General features: G+C 49.6%; 1 protein-coding gene and 5 non-coding genes across 6 annotated transcripts; 2 read left to right on the forward strand and 4 right to left on the reverse strand.

The window, feature by feature from the left end:
- Positions 1 to 5,273: 5,273 nt before the first annotated feature.
- Positions 5,274 to 5,346, reverse strand: TRNAR-CCU (transfer RNA arginine (anticodon CCU)). Its single transcript has one exon. It is a non-coding gene; the product is annotated as a tRNA-Arg (tRNA).
- A 252-nt stretch (positions 5,347 to 5,598) lies between these two features.
- TRNAR-UCG (transfer RNA arginine (anticodon UCG)) lies at positions 5,599 to 5,671 on the reverse strand. The gene has a single exon. It is a non-coding gene; the product is annotated as a tRNA-Arg (tRNA).
- A 217-nt stretch (positions 5,672 to 5,888) lies between these two features.
- TRNAR-UCG (transfer RNA arginine (anticodon UCG)) lies at positions 5,889 to 5,961 on the forward strand. The gene has a single exon. It is a non-coding gene; the product is annotated as a tRNA-Arg (tRNA).
- A 330-nt stretch (positions 5,962 to 6,291) lies between these two features.
- TRNAR-CCU (transfer RNA arginine (anticodon CCU)) lies at positions 6,292 to 6,364 on the forward strand. The gene has a single exon. It is a non-coding gene; the product is annotated as a tRNA-Arg (tRNA).
- A 412-nt stretch (positions 6,365 to 6,776) lies between these two features.
- Positions 6,777 to 6,849, reverse strand: TRNAR-CCU (transfer RNA arginine (anticodon CCU)). The gene has a single exon. It is a non-coding gene; the product is annotated as a tRNA-Arg (tRNA).
- A 3,259-nt stretch (positions 6,850 to 10,108) lies between these two features.
- Positions 10,109 to 17,360, reverse strand: MRPL58 (mitochondrial ribosomal protein L58). The gene is made up of 6 exons (XM_028112691.2): positions 17,157 to 17,360; positions 14,122 to 14,158; positions 11,647 to 11,706; positions 11,023 to 11,105; positions 10,548 to 10,717; positions 10,109 to 10,280 (listed from the first exon to the last, which is right to left on the reverse strand). Exons 1-6 carry the CDS (start codon positions 17,340 to 17,342, stop codon positions 10,196 to 10,198), a joined length of 621 nt encoding a protein of 206 aa, XP_027968492.1. The 5' UTR covers positions 17,343 to 17,360; the 3' UTR covers positions 10,109 to 10,195.
- Positions 17,361 to 20,321: the final 2,961 nt, after the last annotated feature.

Genomic DNA, 20,321 nt, shown 5'->3' on the forward strand with positions numbered 1-20,321 from the left:
CAGAGTTAAAACTGGTTACAGCTTTGTATTTGAACATGGAAAATTAATTTTAATTCCATCATTTCATTTAAGAAATGTCCTGCTATTGATCGTAGTTAGTAGGACTCCAGAGCAGTGGCAGCAAATACAGGTGGTATAAAGTAAGGTGAGGTGCAGGCACCCGGCTGGCTCAGTTGGTAGACAGCACGTGACTCCTTATCTTGGGGTCATGAGTTTGAGCCCCACATCGAGTGTAGAGATGACTTTAAAAAAAAAAACAGTAAGGTGAGGTGGTAGAAAGCATTCTGTTGCCCTTGAAGTTAGAGGACCTCGTCTGCCTACTGCTTTACTCTCTGAGCACACTGAATTGCTAGTTTTAGACTACTTGTTCACTGTCTTAGGACTTGCCTTTTCTCATTCACAAACCTCAGGATTATAATGAGAAATAAATGAGATAACCTGGGAAGATTCTAGGTCAGCAAGTGTTCTGAGCAGAGGCATCTGACCTGATAAGGCTTACATCCTGTAGGAAAAACCTGCAAGAGGAAGGGCAGCATGCACAGACACGACAGTCCTTTGACATTGCTCCCAAAGATGGCAGATGGACTAGTGGAGAAGAGCAACAGTGGCTGATAGCGCGTAGAAAGCCATGTGGTCTTACAGGACATAAGCAGAGGAGAGCCTGGGCCCCATCACCCCTGATCATAGGGGCAGGCATTATGCTGAAGGTAAAAAATGTGGTTGAAGGGCAAGGTGTGTTACACTTAGAGCTTCTTTAGTTACAACAGTCTGTGTGCCAGAAGGCCTTTAATGCATGAAAACGAGTATCCCACTCTGCTGTGAGTCACTAGACGGGCACCGAGCCATCCTGCTGAAGATCGAAGGATTCAGACAAGTAAAACGGGGGGATTCCAAGAAAAAGCCATTTAGTTTGCTTTTGGAGTGGGGTTAGAACTCACGTTCAAGGAAGGACCCAACATTCGTCCCCAGGAAGTTTTGTAGCAGGAGTCCCTAGCATTGGGAGGAGACCCTTTGGAAGACTTATTAGAAGAGATGCCAGTGAACAACTGAACATGCTCTCCATCCAAGGCATTTGCATAGGATTGGGGCACTTTTAAGTTGTGCACTCTCCTGGGTTGTTTGAATTCTTTGCATTGAGCATGCATTGATTTTACAATGAAAATGATCACTAGTGTGGTGCCTGGCTGGCTCAGTTAGTGTAGTGTGTGACTCTTGATCTTGCAGTTCTAAGTTCATGCCGCATGTTGGGTGTAGAGATAATTTAAAACCTTAAAAAATAATCACTAGTAAGATGGGATTATGCTTTTCAAATCACTAGAGAGAAAAGTACAGACTTTTTATTTTTTTAAGATTTTATTTACTTGAGAGAGAGCATGGGAGCCTGATATGGGGCTGGATCCCAGGACCCTGGGATCATCACCTGAGCCAAAGGCAGACACTTAACTGAGCCACCCAGGCATCCCAAGAAGAGTACATCCTATATAGCAAAAGTTAAAGATAGAAATCAGCAAAGTAGCATAAATTCAGAAGTATACATACAGAACCAAACATACTTAGGATAATTACGAATCAGTAAAGATCCCTATTAGGCAAATACACTGGGTCAACCCCAAATCCAACCACAAGCTGTCCATCCTTAAAAAAAAAAATGTATCAAGGGTTCCAATTCATTAAAAAAAAACTGGCACTGAAGGAAAAAATATTATACATATACCCTGCCTTTTTAAACAGCTAATTCAGGATAAACTAATAGACATAATTAATGAGAGAAAGTTCTTTACAAAGTATTCCAGCCAATAAATGTGGAAAAAAGAGTAACATCAGAAGTAATTATTTTGTAATCCCTAATGAAATAGTTTTTTTAGGCCAAGCTCCTCAGTGGATGAAACCATTACATGAAAGGTTGATGAAGAACTTGACCACGAGCAGGCTGTCAACTCCTGATGCCAAGCCTATCTGCTGTACCTTCTGATACACTATATTAAATACACAGCACCATTTGAAAGTTTTGTTTTTGTCAAAAAGTTGAACCTGATTTTAATGGAGGCATTAAAATTAACTTCCAGTTTAGAGGAAATATCTGGGATAGAGGAATAAGTTAAATGGCACCATAAAGTAAAGATAAATCCAAAGTATGGGACATTTGACCTTTGTTTTTCTTTTTTTTAAAGATTTTATTTATTTATTAGAGAGAGAGAGAGCACGTTGGGTCAGAGGGAGAAGCAGACTCCCTGCCGAGCAGGGAGCCCGGTGCGGGACTTGATCCTGGGACTCCAGGATCATGACCTGAGCCGAAGGCAGTTGCTTAACCAACTGAGCCACCCAGGTGCCCTTGACCTTTGTTTTTCAACAAGTCAGTGGTGTGGGGTAAGGTACGACAGAAGGCAGGGACAGCTTTAGGTTAAAAGAGGCTGAAGAGACCCAACATCCAAATATTGTGTGTGACCTTGTTTGGATACTGGTTTGCACCAATCAACTGTAAAAATATTGATATTGAAGTATGTGGATGTCTACTGGGGTGAAATGATGTGATGTCTGGAATTACTTTAAAATACTTAAGAAAAATGAAGGGATAAATGGATTATTGGAGCAAATGTGAAAAAATCCTGATAACTGACAGCTCTAGGTTGGTTCATTCACTATTCTCTGTTTTTGTGTATGTTGGAAAATTTTTGCAATACATATATTTTTTTAAGGATTTTATTTATTTATTTGCCAGAGATACAGCGAGAGAGGGAACACAAGCAGGGGGAGTGGGAGAGGGAGAAGCGGGCTTCCTGCAGAGCAGAGAGCCAGATGTGGGGCCGAAGGCAGACGCTTAATGACTGAGCCACCCGGGTGCCCCGCAATACACATTTTTAAAGGATGGGCAACTGTGTAGAATTATCATCTAGCAAGGTAGAATTCAAGACAAAACATGAAATGGGTCAAATGTAATTCTTAATAAAGGGAACGATTGACGTGAAAAAAAGATTGGAAACTTGACGTGCCAAAAAAATGTGAAAATCTATACAGCAAAAAAAGTTTAAAATTGCTGGAAATGTCACAGTTGTAAAGATTTTAACACCTATTTTTGGGATTTGCAAAAAGACTATAGCAAACTATAATAAAAGGCTCACTTAATAGCTTATATACTAAATTCTGTGTCATACAAACAGAATAACTGGGAACTGATAACATTAGACTATAAAGAAAACTTCAAGTTAAAAAAAAAAGAAAAAACTGTGGTACACGTCTGATTCCAGAGCAAATATTACACAAAACCAACAATTAAGGGACGCCTGGGTGGCTCAGTTGGTTGGGCGTCTGCCTTCAGCTTGGGTCATGATCCCAGAGTCCTGGGATTGAGTCCCACGTTGGGCTCCTTGCTCAGCAGGAAACCTGCTTCTTCCTCTACCTGCCACTCCCCCCTGCTTGTGCTCTCTCGCTCTCTCTGACAAATAGATAAATAAAAACAAAATCTTTTAAAAACATCAACAATAGTCAAAGTATAAATTACAATAACACAACACACAATACAAAAATGCAGGCACTTGGAAACAAATTCCTCATTTTCATGAATTTCAGTGAGAAATTAAGTAATTACAGAATGCATGGAAGATAAAAGTAACAAGATAGATCCTAGAGGATTAGAAAGATCTAGAGGGTTCTAGAAGATTCTTTGTTGAGTGCCAGCATTATACCTTAGTCATATTTATATTCCCCAGGGTTTAGCACTGTGCTTGGCATTCAGAAGAATCTTAATATGAATTCATAATGAATGAAAGGAAAAGTCGGATGAAATTTGAGCCTTCAGGGATTCACATTTAGCTAGGAGAGTATCACATACAAACCTTGAATAATGGGGCAAACTAGTCTGTTAGTAAATATGACAGTCATGACTTATAGATTACTGCTGTGTTCTGGGCACTGTTCCACTCCACATGAAAATCATTTCATTTACTCCTCACAACAACCCTATGAGGTAGGTAGCCTATCAGTCAAGACATGAAAAGTCCTCTGAAGGTGACTGGATTGCCAATGATGCTTGTTGCTGTTAACCATCCAGAGGGTCCGAGTACTTAATAGCTCCCCATGACCCTCTTTATTTTGAAATCATCCTATTCATCAGTTTGTTTACTGCCTTCTCTCTCACTAGAACGTAACCTCCATGGAGTCAGGGCCTGGAGGATGGTGTTAGGAGATCTGAAGCCTGAAACCCAGAGACAGGCAGTGGCTCCAGGGGTGCAGGCTAGGGCCATGATGCTGCAGCCATGTGGCAGGGCTTGGGAGCCAGAGATGGCTTAAAGTAGCATCCATAAAACGTGGTTTGCAGTAGACAGAGCAGGAAGAATGCGGGATGATGCTGGAGAAGGGAGAGGAGGATTCTCTACTTCTAGTTTGTTTGGTTTGTTGTTTCTTTCACAAAAGTACAAGGACACAGTGGTTTTTAAACTTTTTTGGGTAAAGACTTAGGAAAACAGGCTCCCCCCCACCCCCGCCTAGACATAGTATCCCCAAGTGCACACAGTGTGAGATGGTCGACCCGGAAAGCCCAACCACAGCTCCTCTGGAGCAGTGTGCTCCGAAGTGAAAGAAAGAAGGAAAAAAACAATCTGGCCAAAACAATATATTATTTTAAGTAAGCATTTTACTAAAGGATTATATACATATGAAAGTACGGAAAAAATAAACATACCTCTCTCCGACAGTCCCTTTTGAAACACTCCCCGGAGCCACTTTTTCCTGCGGGCCTGGGCTAATACTTGTCCCCCCGTCCACTGCGCACGCACACACGTGCCTCCGTGCACCCCTCCTTGTCCTAGCAGGGGCCGTGGGCCGTGGGTGCCGGTTCTATGGGACAGAGCCCACACCGAGGCTGAGGGCGCGGGGCGGGGGCAGCACCCCCACCCCGCCTGCCCCTGCCCTCCGGCGGCTTAAGGGCCAGGGGGCTGCCGTTTGCGCCGCTTTTAACTTTATAGTGATGGACTCACAGGGAACACGCGCGCCTCACTCGTGCGTGGATGTGTGGCCTTCACGGCACTTTCACGAGGTGTGTTTGGATACCAACTGGGGCAACAAGAAGTGGGGCCGCGTTTGCCCTCACATGGGTTTATCTTTCAAAGTGCAGTCGGGCTTCATCAAAAAGAAAAGGCAAATTACCGGCAACTGGGGCCTCCACACACTAAAACAAAAACACGCAAAACCCCTTGAAATAGAGAAAGCTTTGCCCGATGTATTTGTTTTTACCTCTTAGGTCCTACGGAAAAAGCACTTACACACTTATGCCACCTCACCCCAGATGGGACTCGAACCCACAATCCCTGGCTTAGGAGGCCAGTGCCTTATCCATTAGGCCACTGGGGCTTCACGCAAGCGGCGCTCGATCACATGCCTCTTGAACTGTGACGCCGTGTGGCTGCGTAATGACGTCAGGCCCGGAAGCTTCCAGGTGCAAAATTCGATCGGACGTGAGCCCTCACAGTCAGCCTCAGGTGAAGGGGGCTGCAGTTAGGGAGGGCTACGGAGGCCTCACTGTGTCTAAAACAAGGGTAGATAGAGCCTTAGATTCAGTTGCCGTAGAGGTTGTGCTAGTATCTCTTCAAGATTAAAACATATCGACCACGAAGGGACTCGAACCCTCAATCTTCTGATCCGAAGTCAGACGCCTTATCCATTAGGCCACGCGGTCCCCTATTTGGTTGCTGCTGCTGCCGGGATACCTATTTAGCGACCTCCGGCTACACTAGCATTGACGCTGCCGCAGAGACTGCACCCTGGCTCTGGCTCCGGTACACCTGTGCTGCACCTTGGGGCGCGGCGCGCGCAGTGCTCTCCTGCCCGCGTCGCCGGCGCCGCCAACGAGGGGGTTGCACCTGGCCTGTGCACTACGGTCCTCTAGGCGTCGCGGCCGCGTGGCCTAACGGATAAGGCGTCTGACTTCGGATCAGAAGATTGAGGGTTCGAGTCCCTTCGTGGTCGGTTTCTTTTTGGGTGAGGGGCGCATGTTCGGTGACGCGGGCCACAGCAGCCCCTCTCGGCCTCGTCTGCCTCCCTCCTCGTCCCCTCCCGGTCCCCGAGGCTGCTCGGCACTCGCCTTCCGGGAAGCCCGCTTCCCTCCGTGCACCTGCGCACCGCCACCGCCCTGTGATCCCCACGGGGCACGAACTCGTCGCCTCGCCTTGGACTCTAGCTTTTCGGGCAGCTGGCGGACAACCGCTCCGGTCCCGAGGCGCTTGGTCCAGCCGCGGGAGGGCCGCGAGCGTGCGGCTGCGCGTTACTACGGACCACGTGGGCATAGCGTGTTGTCGCGCCCCAGTGGCCTAATGGATAAGGCACTGGCCTCCTAAGCCAGGGATTGTGGGTTCGAGTCCCACCTGGGGTGGTGCGAGTTCCTCTAACTAGTGGCAATTTTTGGTGCCGGGAACGCGCGGGCCTCCGTGTACCCCCACTTCCGCTACGAGGACCCGGATCCTGGGGGCTCCACGTGCCTCGGCCCTAGCCCCCCCCGCCCCCTAATCCCCTCCTCCCAGGCCCTCGGACCGCGTTCCCTCGGACCGCGTTCCGTCCGCTCCTGCCGCGCAGTTTACGAGGGCCTCGGGGTTGCCTGGGGTCAGTGCGGCCTGTATTCCCCGCTCCGGGCCTGGTGTCACAGCGCCCCTTCGGGACACGCTACACTTTTAAACCTCCGGAACGGGCTGTACAAAAGTTGCAGGTGGGGGGGGGGGTCTTCTTTGGGCTTTATGATTAGGTTTAGTCACGGATGCGTGAGGCACGGAAAGCCAAAAAGGCGCTATTACCCCAGGTGGGACTCGAACCCACAATCCCTGGCTTAGGAGGCCAGTGCCTTATCCATTAGGCCACTGGGGCCTGCGAGTCGGGAGTGCTCCATTCGGCCCCCTAGTCTCGGCCACCAGCGCCGGGAGGGTAGAGACGAGGCGGGGGCTGCTGGACTCCCGAGTCGGGGTGCGCGGCCTGGCGCCCCGCCCAGCCTTTGTGTCCCCCGGTGCAGAACTGACAGAAAGTCCAGGAATGTTAGGAAAAAGTAGCGCGGTAAATGAACGAGAACAGAATAGCGTCCCTCAACTAAAACTGGAACCCAAGCACTGAGGATCTTCACCATCACCAGGCAGTGCACGACCTGTACAAATCTTTCCAATCACAAATATACATCATATATAAAACAAATATATGTAAAGCCAAATAGATACTTCACCCTAATATTTTGTTCCTTTAAAACTGTTTACAAAAAGTCATACAACTAAAGAATGAACTCATTTTTAAACGTTACACGCGTTTAGAATCCACTATTAAAATTCACGCACTTCTGAAAGATGTTCTAGAAGCCTCAGCAGAAGGCAGCTGTTACTTCCCTGTGCCTGCCTGGAGGACTTGCTTCTCCCATCTCCAAGCATCCAGGGGTCAGGGAACGTGGACACATTCTTCTTTGTTTCTCTCTCTCTGACATGTGAAAAGTCTGCGGAAACCCCTCTCCTTCCTCCCTAACCTCAGCAAGAAGCAAAAGTTTGGCCCCCCTGGCTCCAGTCCCCTGCCTTGAGGGTGGTCTCCTTTAAGTTAACCACTTTGTTCCTCGAGGTGTGACATTCCTACCTAGGGCAAAGTGTACCAGCTGGATGAGTGCAGAACACTTCCAGCCTCCCAGAGGGCTCCCTTGTGCCTCCCCGTCAGTCACCACCTCCTCCTCCAGCTAAATACTTTCCTCACCTAAAGCAGTTTTGCCTTGCTTGGAGCTACCAGATGCAATCATTTTCACCTGTATTCATTCTTCATCACCCTCCACCTTTTTAAACACAATTGCTTTACTTTTTAGTAGGTTCCACTGCCGAAGTGGGGCTTGAACTGAGGACCCTGAGATCGAGAGTCACGTGCTGTACCCCCTGAGCCAGCCAGGCGACCCAGCCGTCAGCGTTTTTAAAGGATGGGTCCTGCGCCTGAGCTCTACTCCCTGTCCCCCAGGCTGTTGTTTCTCTTTACCTTTTCCTCCCCTCCTGTGTGTCCCGAATGCCTTTCCAGTTCCCTTCATGTGCCACCAAGGTCTTCTGAGGAGCTCTCGGGTCCATCACTTTGCTCCAGGGTCAGCCCACAGGGATGCCTTTTCTGGTTTCCCCACCGCCACCATCTAACCCAGCAAGTCCCCAGGTTCTGCCCTGCCTCGTCCTCAACTGCTCCTACCCATTCCCAAGACTCTGCTTGTGTCCTCCATCCTGCATCCTCCAACTGCAACCTCACTCCCAGCCCCAGCGCTCCACTCCTTCTCCTGGGCGTCACTACCGGGGCATTCCTCCTCAGGGCCCACGAGTCAGCTCCTCATAGGCAAAACCATCCTCCCCCCACCTCCTCCCAAGGCTGCTCCCTTTGTGCCTTCCCTGTCTCCGTGCAGCACCACCCATGTCACACACACACCTGCTCCCGCTCCACCTGGGCCCATTTTCTGTCTCCATCATCCTTTTGCTCCTGCCATTGGCTCTCCATTCTCCCTGCCACTGCCCTAGTTCCGGGATGGGTCCCTGCCGCCTACATGGGTCAGTCCGTCAGCCTGTGCCCATCTGCCTGCACTTCCTTGTCCATTCACAGTCAGATTAATCTTCCCATGACAGCCTTGGCAGAGGTCCAGTCTAAATGTCCCAGCTGTCACATTTGAAGCTCTTACCTTGCTACATAGCCGGCCCCTCCGCTCCTTCCCACCTATGTCAAGCATTGCAAGCAAATGTATCTGCTCTGACCCTCAAGCTGTAACTGGTTGCTTCTCTAGTTCCCAGAACCTATTTTGACCTGATATTTACCATAACCGGAATCCGTTTTTCTTCTCGGCTTTTATCATCACCTGATTGAATGTAAATTCTCTGGAAGAAAGGACTTTTTTGTTCATTGCTGAGTCCCTGGGACGTCACCCAGGGCCCGGCTTTCACTATTTGTTGAATTAACGAATAAACGAATCAATGTGGCACCACCTTGCATATGAGCTTCACCCGCTCCTGGGCTCTGAGTCTCTTGAGGGAACTCTTGTGAGTCATTTATCAATGACTTGTTGTCCCTTTGTTTACACTTACATGAATGATGAGGGCCCTGCTCACATAAAGTGTATATACTACTACCGCTAATTATCTGGCATTTAGAGCATCACAATGCAGTATTTGCTGAACGAGTGAACGGGATCAAAATTAGAGAACGTTTTTAAAAATTCATACACACCAGAGTTATCTGGTATTGTTATGCTGGCCTGGGTGCTTCCCATACCCAGGGGATTGCAAAAACCTATTTTCAGTTCCAACTCACTCTTTTCCTGCCTCTAAAACCCCACAGCATGTGACAGCACCTAACACGTGGTACTCTTTCCCACTTGAGAACTTCAGCAGTTGTCACTTTTTTTTTAAGATTTTATTTGAGAGAGTGCGTGTGCTGAGTGGGGATGGGGGGGTGTCCCGCCGAGAGCAGGACCCTGAGATCTGGACCTGAGCCCAAACCAAGAGTTGGATGCTTAACCAACGGAGCCACCCAGGCGCCCCTCCCTGTCACCTACATTTCTTAAAATCTAAACTCTTGAACTTGAATTTGAGTCTCCACATTGAGCTTCTGTCTCCCTTTCCAGACTCACCTCCCACAATCCCCTGGCACGAATCCACCATTCAGATGGCTTCCTCGGCTTCTCCACCCCAGCCTTTTCTTTGTGGTTTCCCTTATTCATACTGTTCTCTCCAACTGGCATGTCCCTCCCCCACCTCTACTAAAATTCTATTCCCTTTTCAAGGCCCAGCTCAGAGGCCTGCTCACCTGTCTCAGCCCTCCCACCCCGAGGCGTGTTCCCTGAGCGGAGACACCACAGCTCAGTCCTGTTTCCCCCTGGGCTGACTACAGCCGGTCCAAGATTGTGAGGCAGATTTGAACTGACAGAAAAGGTCGGAATTCTGTTCTTGAAGCATTCTGAACGAGGCAAAGCCCATTGCATTTATTGCAGAGTTTTATTGCAGCCCATACATTAAATGAATAATTAAGGTTTGACAACATGTGATTGCCTACGAAGACCTTTGCAACCAGGGCCTGCAACCCTCCTTCCAAATGAACATTCTTGTGGCAGCGCCAAGGGGAAAGACAGGCGTTACAACCACAAACCAGGGGTCTCCTGATGGTGTTCACGCTCTCGGCTGCAGCAGCCTGGAGCCCCTGAAGAGGGCCGTGCCGGCTCTGGAGGAGGATTTCAGTCCATACCCACTCTCCTGCCTGTTTTTATGGCAGAATGTACTCGCTTTTTTCTCAGCCTTTCCCGATTCATGTTCTCTATCCTGAAAACAAAAAGACTGCAATTAGGCCCAGATGCCCAATTCAAAGTGGTGAGTGTGGCCGGCAGCTCAGTGGGAAGCAAAGCAGCTGGATCAGCAGCGCGGGGCCCCTCTCGGGTCAGAGACCTCTCTCACTCCTGGAGCTTCCCCACCTTCTGCTGGGAAGTCGTGCCCCCCCCCCACCTCCTGTCTTCTCTGTGCAGCCGCCCCCACCCCCATCCCCCATCCCCATGACTCAGCTGAGAGGAGCTTGGGGGCACTTTCTGGTACCTGATCCTCTGTAGCACAGCATCTTCTTTGGATGGCTCCTTCGCTGCCTGGCTGGCCTCAGCAATCATGTCTCGAATTTTCTGAAGACAATCTGCCAGATTTCGGAACTGGTAGCGGCTGCATTCAGAGGTGAGTATCAACTCTCCTGACTTGTTGATCTTATTTTTATGCTGCAGAGAACAAAGGCAAAACCCGAGTTCTACAGAGTAAAGGTTTTTGTTTGTTTTTTTTTTTTCAAAGATTTATTTATTTGACAGAGAGATTGAGAGAGAGCACGAGACAGAGCAGCAGGCAGAGGGAGAGGGAGAAGCAGGCTCCCCACTGAGCAGGGAGCCTGATAAGGGGCTTGATCCCAGGACCCTGGGATCATGACTTGAGCTGAAGGCAGACGCTTAAAGACTGAGCCACCCAGGCGCCCCCAGAGTAAAGGTTTAAAAGCGACTAAGGGATTACAGAAAAAGGAGCCAGTGGTTACCGTGACGGCCATCCTCTGCCGCACGGGCTCTGCGATCCACTCAGCGGTTGCCAAATGGAACCTGACTTCAGCCTTGGAATTCACTGTAAATAAAGGGATGAGAGAGCACAGGTCACTGAGACCCTCCAGTAGGCTCAGCACTCGGTGGCTGGTGACGATCCTGAAACAGGGAGGCAAGACATCCAGCCAGGGACGTTTCTGCCCGGTGTAACTTGGGAATACAAAGTTGGTGATGGGATGAGCCAGCAAAGATAGTGAGGCACCGCTGGACAAAAATTAACTTCCAGGAACTAAATGCTCAGTGCTTTTCTTACAGTTTAATGGGGTTTGAAAGGAATGGGGGGATGGGTTCCATGAAGGAAACCTGTTCTGGGAGCTGGCTGCCAACTCACACCGCGATTTCCCTTTGTTTAGGCTCACAAGCCAACCCTGGTCCTAGCAACCCACAGCTGACAGTCTAAGGATCAGACCACATTCAAAAGAATAAAGAGGATTATTATAAACTGGTGGTATTTAAGCTTCTGCTAAAAAAATCCCTTTATTCCTTATGAATGTAAACACAGAACTCCTCAAGTACATCTCCCAGCCAAGTTTTAAAGTGAAAGAAAACGAGGTGCCTTGTACCTTTGTTAACATTCTGGCCCCCAGGACCACTACTCCGACAATAAGATATCGTCAAACGATCTATAAAACAGAACACACACCAAAAGAAAGAAAAAAAAGATTATTCCATGCACAAACTGTTAATTTATTATCAACATATTACATCTCTCTTTCAATGACTTTTATATATACTAATGTAGCATTCAGGACAGTCAAGTCAGAGATTATTTACAGATGTCAAAACTAAAATCAAGAGTAAGTCCCCTTCCCAAGGTCACAGCAGAGGGTATAAAATTATGACCTGGGTTGTCTGCTTCTGGTCCAGTCTCTTTCACCAGATCCGGCTGCGCTAGCTTTTTGCTGTTTGTTTACTTGTTCTAAAGCAAAGACTCTTTCAAAAGCTCAAACTAAGGGACAAGCTTAATTTAATGTTGTATTTCAAAATGTGGTGGATGTTAGAACCCCCCCAGACTGTAAGCCCCAAGAGGACAGATGTTCATTGTGTATGCCCAGTGCCCAGTGCCTGGTCAGTCAGTGTTTAAAAACATCCGCTGGATGAAAGTGGACTAGCGTTGGAGCCCGGAGCCTTGCTTCTAACACTGGCACAGTTGCTGACCGACTGTGATCTTGGCAAAGTCCCTCCGCTTCTCTGGGCCGCGGGTTGGTTTGTCTGTAAAATGTAAAATGAGGTTTCTTCCTTCTATAATTCATGAAAAGCAGACTCACAGTGTCTGAGGAAAGTAGAGAAGGCATAGTAGTGGGAAAATTCAGAAGACTGGATGGTGAGCCAGCCGCGAGAGGTATGGGTGACAAAGAGCTGGCCCCAAGGCAGTGGTGGCCCATCTCAGGACTGCTTCTGAGAGACCTCCTCCCCACCCACCCCCCGCTTTTTCTTTAGATGTAAGCTCCAGCCTAGGGTGGAGCCCAATGCGGGGCTTGAACTCATGACCCTAAGCTCAACACCTGAGCTGAGATCAAGAGCTGGACACTTAAGCAACTGAGCCACAGGCATCCTTAGAGACCTCCTTCCTTTTGAAAAATCAAATCAAGGGCGCCTGGGTGGCTCAGTTGTTAAGCGTCTGCCTTCAGCTCAGGTCATGATCCAGGGTCCTGGGATCGAGCCCCGCATCAGGCTCCCTGCTCTGTGGGGAGCCTGCTTCTCCCTCTCCCACTCCTCCTGCTTGTGTTCCCTCTCTCGCTGAGTCTCTGTCAAATAAATAAATAAATAAATCTTAAAAAAAAAAAAAAAAGAATAAATCAATTCATTTTTCTGCGTAGGTGAAGAATGCACAGTACTGCTGGGGGACAGTTCCAGCACGGTGTTGGCAAACTTGCTTGTCTCCACAGAGGCTGCCGAGGCGGGTTCTGTCTTCCAGGAAGGCCTGGGAGGCCCCCCAACACAACAGCACCCGAAGGCAGGTGAGTAGCCACAACATGGCTGGGTCCCACTCGCCTCCCTGTCTCCCTGGAGGCTGTCACGAGACTGTCTCTTTGCCGTGGTTCTGATGAGACGCGCTTTCTGCCACCTCCAGCCACACGCACGCCGCAAGGCCCAGCTTTCAGTGACCAAACTGCCTGCTGCAGCAGGGCACCGGCTCTGGGCCACAGGGTGGCCTCTTCCTTGTGTCGCAGTTCACAAGCCTCTTTGTTTCCATGCAACCCTGAACGAGGGCCACGGGGAGCTGGCACCAATGGCCATTCCTCCTGTCACTGTCTGTGGACGCCACTAACTCTCTGATCCTAAAAAGGGCCTGTTGTTTCCCAGGCTCTGCTTGTCACGCCTTGCCTTGCGTTTGACAGGCACACAATTCTAAAGTTATGCAAACAGGGACGCCTGGGTGGCTCAGTTGGTTAAGCATCTGCTTTCGGCTTGGGTCATGATCCCACGGTCCTGGGATGGAGTCCCACATCGGGCTCCCTGCTCAGCGGGGAGCCTGCTTCTCCCTCTCCCTCTGCCCGCAGCTCCCCCCTGCTTGTGCTCTCTCTCGCTCTCTCTGACAAATAAATAAATAAAATCTTAAAAAAATAAATAAAGTTATGAAAACAGTTTACAGGGAGAAGTCCCCACTCCTGCTCCCCAGCCACCAAGTCCGTTCTTTCTTCTCGGCTCCCCAAGCCAGTCCTCGTATCCAATTTCTTGTACATCCTTTCAGATCTACATATGTGCATAGAAATATATGTTTCCGATGTATAAATGGTAGCTTACTATATATATTCTTTTGCAGATCAACTTTTTCTAAATAGCCATCCACTCATCTACCATAGAGACTGGTCCGTGTCACAAGATCATCAAGAGCTCTCACTCATCCTGCACACTGCCCAGCAGTCCACAGTGGCTGCACCACCATTTTGTGGCCATTCTAAACAGTGCCAAGGGGGACTCCGCTTTTGCACACCCAAAGACAGTTTCTTTATTTTTGTGATGCTGGAGAGGTCTGGAAGGAATGTTCAGGGGTGGGGGAAATGACTGATTTTTTATAAAACAAAATTACTTACCTAGAGGAATGTCATTATTGGCTTGCTGTGCATCATCCTGTAATGTAACATACACAGTGTCAAATGAACATCACCCGCTGTGACTCCTAACTGGTCCAGGGCAATCAAAGAAAGGATGTAAAGCCACAATGCAGATGTAATACAACTATTTTCAGGTCCCCCTGTAAAATCATATCAGGATGACAGAAAAAGCTTTCCCAGACTCTAGAGGTACCGTCTCTGAAACACTCTTCCAGGAAATTTGAACTGATGTCTGCAGCCTTAGCTAACGTCAGGCGCCATTGGGGGCCCGGCTCCTTGAAGGGAGGCCAGGCTCCACAGTACACGTGCCTCAGGGAGACTCCAAAAGGTACATCCTCTGCTAACCTAGAACAAACCTGGTGGGCCACCTTGTTCTTTCCTGGGCCACAGAGGCTCACATGGGAGACCATCTACCTTGAGGGTTTGTGTCAGACGGAACTCCTCACTCTAGGACTTCTCACCTCCATGTCTCTCCTGTGCTCTGTTTCTTGGTAGTGATGTCCTTGAGCCTGAGCCCCATGTCCACAGGCCCGGGGCGGACACGACCCCCTCTGAGGCTCTTCTGGCCAGCCAAACTCATGGTATCCTCACCTGTCCCCGCTCTGACTGCCTCCATCCCTCTTCATCTTAGAATGATTTGGGAATGAAATCCTCATCGTCATGTACTCCCTGCAGCACTGAAGACTCCGGGCCCTGCCCTTCTTGGAGTTGTTCTCCCTCTTCCTCCTGAGCTGTCCTCACCAGCTTCCTAGCTGCCTTCTTACTTACCTGTGCTTTTCCCACAGTCCTTCGCTTGCTCTTTGCAACTTGAAAACACGGACATGCCCCTGGAAGCCTTTTTCTTCTCTATCCCACTCCTTCCCTAGAACATTTCCTCTCTGTTGGTGAAAATATCGTATGTTCATGACTCCCAACTTTCTGGCTTAAGCTCAAAACTTCCTTCAATGCCAGACCCAGATAGGCAACTGCTATTTGGCGTCTCATCTCGAATGCCTGATCACGGCCTCAAACCTCAAGCCTCCTCACAGAGGACTTCCCTTACTATCAGTCTGAAGTAGCTCCCCAGCACTCTTTGACAGCACCCTGGCCTACTCGTTACTTCTCACTACCTGATGTTTTCCCCCATTTCTTTACTGTTTGCTCCTTCCACTAGAACATCACTTCCATGAAGCAGGGACCCTACCTGTTTTATCTACGTCTGTTGCAACTGCAATGCTTGAAACAGTGTCTGACACAGTAGGTACACAATAAACTTTTTGTTGAATGAAAGAACAAACGACTTTCTCGTGTCCATTAGTGGCAACCCAATTCTTCCATCCCAGGCTCAAATTCCTCTCTTATTCTCACTTCTTACAGAAAATACATTAGCAAATCCTACAGGCTTTAACTTCAGAATACATCTAGAACCTGACCAATTCCTATGAGTCTTAGTGCTTCCTCCCTGCTTATCATCTGTTGCCTTTGTTATTGTAATCTTATAAGTGGCCTTCCTGTTCTTGCCATTCTACAGTCTACTCTCTGTAAGGCTCTATAAAAGTGATCCTTTTTTTTTTTTAAAGATTTTATTCATTTATTTTTTTAAAGATCTTATTTATTTGACAGAGAGAGACAGCACAAGCAGGGGGAGAAGCAGAGGGAGAGGGACAAGCAGGCTCCCCGATGAGCAGGGAGCCCAACACAGGGCTCGATCCCCAAACCCTGAGATCATAACCTCGATCCCAGGACCCTGAGATCATGACCTGAGCCAAAGGCAGATGCTTAATCAAATGAGCCACCCAGGCGCCCCTCAAGATTTTACGTAATCTCTACACCCAACACAGGGCTTGAAATCACAACCCCAAGTCGCACGCTCCACCAACTGAGCCAGCCAGGCACCCCAAGAATGATCCTGTAAAACTAAGCTGAATCCTTCCACTCCTCTGCCTCAAATCTCCAATACGTCCCATGGCATTTGGAGTAAAGCTAAGGGCCTATTAGCCCTGTAAACAGGCCTCCCCTCCACCCCAACCCTCTCCTTTTTAGCTTCATCTGCTCTGACTCCCCTGCTCAGCCACACTGGCCTGCTTGCTGTTCCTCAAACAAGGCGAGCATGCTATTGCTTTAAGGTGGTCACAGGAATGTTCATCTCTGCAGGGATGTTCATCTCCCCACTATTGCCATGGCTCACTGCTTTGCTTCTTCCAGGTCCTTACTCAAATGTCATCTTCCCAGAGGCTTCCTAGACCATCCTACTTAAAACTGCAACCCTTCGCCCACCTTAGCACTCCTTCCTTCCAGCCTTTATTTTCCCCAAAGTCCTTATGACCATCTCACATACTCTCTATTTCTGATTTTATTTGTTACTTGTCTCCCTCCATGAGAAGGTAAGTTCCACAAGCATTCAGATGTTTTGTTTTTTTTTTAACTTCCCTATCTCCATGCCTAACATAGTGCACACACCATGCTTTCAGCTGAAGTTTGTTGAATAAGTGAGTGAATAAATGAATGTTCTCTTTCAGCCCTGTGGGTGGAAACGCAATAGAATTGGCTAGGTCCTATTTCTCCTGCCTGGGGCCCATTAAAGAACCTGTACCGAGCAGGCTGGCAATCAATGCATCCTGAAGAGAGGCCCTGTTTCCTCAGGCGCGCTGGAATTCCTAGAAGCCATGGACAGTGTAACTTCCCAAAAGGTTCCAAACAGTTTGACAGCCTTTGGGTTTTACTGTCCACTCTGGAGAGAAGATGCCCACATGTGGGCCAGGAGGCCGGGGAACGAACGCGGAAGAGCTGGTGGTCCTGTAAGAAACACTCAGCCTGCTCTCGCGACGCCCGCACACCTCCAGGCCCCCGGGAGCCAGGACCCGCTCCGCGGCCCCATCCCCGCTCGCTCCGGCCACCAGCTCCCTCCCGCGGCCACCGCCTCGTTCTGCACGCGGCTCCCAACTTGCTCCGGCCCTGCCAAAGCGGGCCCGGTTTCCCGACGTCCCCCAGCAGAGGCGGGGAAACGCCCCTTCCGTCCGGCCCTCCCCGCTCACCGGGACCCTCCAGGCGGTGTCCGAGCCCCGTGATTCCGGGTAGAGCTTGTTCAGGCTGTAGATGCTCTGGAACTCGGTGCCATCTGCCTGCTTGTGCAGAGCCCGCTGGGGACAGCGCGCGGGCGGCGGTAGCACCCAGGCCCCGGCTCGTCTGAGGCTCCAGCGCAGGCACCGAGCGGTCGCCATGTTCGGGTCTCGGGGCCGCTTCCGGTGGGTGTTTCCTTCCGCGGCCCGCCGGCCCCTGTTTCCCTCCGGACTTTAGTTCTGCGAGGCTTTCAGTGCCCGCCGGCGTCGCGGGGAGGCGTCGAGCTGAGCTCCCGGGTCGCTCTCCCCGGCACCTGTGAGACGTTCCCCCTTCCGCCGCGTCGGGGAGGCCAGGTTGGAGCGCTGAGGTCCACTGTTGGCCAGACGGCGAGCTCTCAAGGGAGCCTCCTGGTGAAAAGAACCCCTGGAATCCGTGTCCCCCAGAAACACTTCTCTCCTTTTCAGGGGCTGTGCCCACCTCCTGGACCGCTCTCCCCTCCAAGTTTCCATCAGTGCGTCCTGCCCTGCCTGGCCTAGTTCGTCTCCATCCCCTTTACTCTGACTCTGCTCTTCTTTATTTTCTTTTTTTCTAGTTTATTGCCTGTCTCCAGTCAGAATATAATAAGCTCCGGGGGTGGGTGGGGGGCATTGGCTCACTGCTGAGTCCCCAGCACCCAGAACCTGGCACATCATAGATACGCAATAAATATTCATAAGATGAGTTATTTGGCAGTGTTTTTGAAAGGTGAATTCTACTAGAGACGAGTTTTAGTAACTTGAGGTTTATTCACAAGGCCGTGTAAGCAAATCCCGGCTGAGCAGGTGTGTGAAGTCTCTGCAAGACAAATGACCAGATGGGAGGAGAAGCAGGCAGGTGGAGAAAGACGTGTTTTTAAAAGTGGACCCACACCCCTTCACAGAAGCAACAGCTTTGTGGGGCATGATGACAGTTTCTCCTAGCCAGGAGATAAAGGAATGCTGAGGGAGCGGGTAGAGATTCAGGCAGCCACAGACAGGCTAAGCAGAGCTCTTTTCCAGGGTTCTTAAGACATGAACCTCAAAACAGAAGTTCCAACTCTGAGAAAGGTTCAAAGCAGAGCAAGCACTGTTTGGAGAGAGCTAAGTGTTGGCTAAGTTCCTTTGGAGAGAGGCGATGTGGAAACAGCTCAATGAATGATTAGTGACTATTAGTCATTCTAGTGATTGTTTTGTAATGAAGAGTTCTATTTTTAGTAAAAGCACAATTACCTAGAAAAATATGTCCCTAGGGATGCAGGCTGTTTGAAAAAGGAGACTGTCATCAAATTGAGGCTTTACCATTTTAGTCTCATCGCTACAGGCATATTCTTTAGGAAGGAATAAACTACTTCCCAGGCACTGGCTTTGAAAACGCCAACTAGGAAGGGAATGGCGATAGACATTCGCCTTTTGGGCTCTAGGCTGGAAGGGGAATCTCTTGGGTCCCTCCCTGTTTTAGTCCCAAGACCTCAGAGGGAACTGAGGCATCTCTATGGTGACGGGCATAAGATGCTCCAGGGAGCAAAGCCAGGGACTCACTTAGGTCGACAGCTCAGGGATTATGAATAATAAAGTCAGCACCATTTCATGGCATCATTGCTCTGAGGCTGGGCTCCAGCCCTGTTCCTGACCCAGAGTGATAGAAAAAAGGAGCTGTACGTTTCCATGGCCTCAAATAAACACAGCCTGCTCAGGCCATCTGGTGGCCTGGATTCTGGAAGTGGGGGGGGGGGGGGCGGGTAGAGAAGAGAGTGAGATGAGCTATCCCAGGGTGGAGAGAAGAGCAGCTAGCAAGCTCCTCTCACCTGCTGCTGTTGTGAACCCTCCAGAATAGAGGCCCTTCTGGAAGAAACAGGCCTAAGAGATGCCACCTGTCCCCTTCAAAAGGTGGGCACCAACGGCTGAGGCCAGCCTTTTCCTTCCCCTCCTTGGCCCTCCAGGGGTTGAAATGGGGCTTCAAGAAGGGGACATTCAGAGGCAAGAAAGAAGGGAAGAAAAGACAAAGTATCACTAAGCCATTCCTGGCAGCTTCGAAGAGCTTGCAGGCACCAGCCCTTCTCTCTGGCCTGAGTTGGGGACCCACAGGATTTTCCTTTCTTCTTTTCTGGAGTGCCCTGGGTCGGACTGGTCTTAAAACTAAACATTACAAAGAGATAGGCATGTGCAGTATTGCAGAGTGGAACTGGTCAGTTCGGGGTTTGAATATTTCTATGGGACTCTGAATTACTAACAACCATGAAGCCTCAGAATCTCCATCAGTAGAACAGAGATATTATAGCTGCCTCCCAAGGTTGACACTGCCTGGCACGAAGTCAGCAGGCAACAAAAGTTCGCTGCCGCGAGGGGGGTGATAACGAACTTCTTTTTACTTTCAGAGATTGGGTGGCGTTTATTTTTTTTCTCTGCAGCACTGGGGTAGGAAATCCAGTCTTCACTAGCTCTATTCCAGACCCACCTTCCTTCCTCCCTGAAGGGCTGAGCAGACAGTGCAGAGTGGGCAAATCTACCCCTTCTTCCTGGAACCTGCTTCCTTCACCACCACCCCTTATCTGCCCAGTCCCCTGATAACACCCCAGGCATTCGGCTGTTTGGCTGCAGGATCCCAGGAGAGTGAAGCTCAGGACACCCCCCTCCGCCCCCAGCCCCAGAGCTGTGTGATGAGAGGCGGGTGTGTGAGACGCACAAAGACAGGACCATGGCTCTAGGGCCATTTCTGCTTGTAGAATACTGGTGCATTTTTTATTAAAGAAGAGAATAAAGCATTTGTAAATATATTTCTCTTGTGTATACTTCAAAGGTGACGCTGGTCGGCCGCTACAGAACTGGGGAGCAAACAGGAGGAGCCCTTCCCCCACCCTATCCCCTCCACCCTAGATGACAGAGACACACGGAGGGCTGGGGGCTGCCCAGCTCCAAAGGACAAAGGGTTCCAAGATGTGTGAACGGAAGGACCAGCCGACAGCGCTCATCACAGTGCTGCCCAGAGAGCAGGGTAGCGCCTCCAGGGAGGTCGGGCATGCTTGTTAAGAAAACCCCTTTACCCCTTAGAAACAGATAAGGCATGAAGGTCCCTCCTGGGTTGCCAGCACAGAGGCCAGGTCTACCCCCTTCCACCGGGCTGTG

Source organism: Eumetopias jubatus, unplaced genomic scaffold (genome assembly GCF_037043125.1).
Source record: "Eumetopias jubatus isolate StellerSeaLion01/CBP00866 unplaced genomic scaffold, mEumJub1_p1.0 scaffold_10, whole genome shotgun sequence".
In the NCBI taxonomy this organism is placed as follows: Eukaryota; Metazoa; Chordata; class Mammalia; order Carnivora; family Otariidae; genus Eumetopias; species Eumetopias jubatus.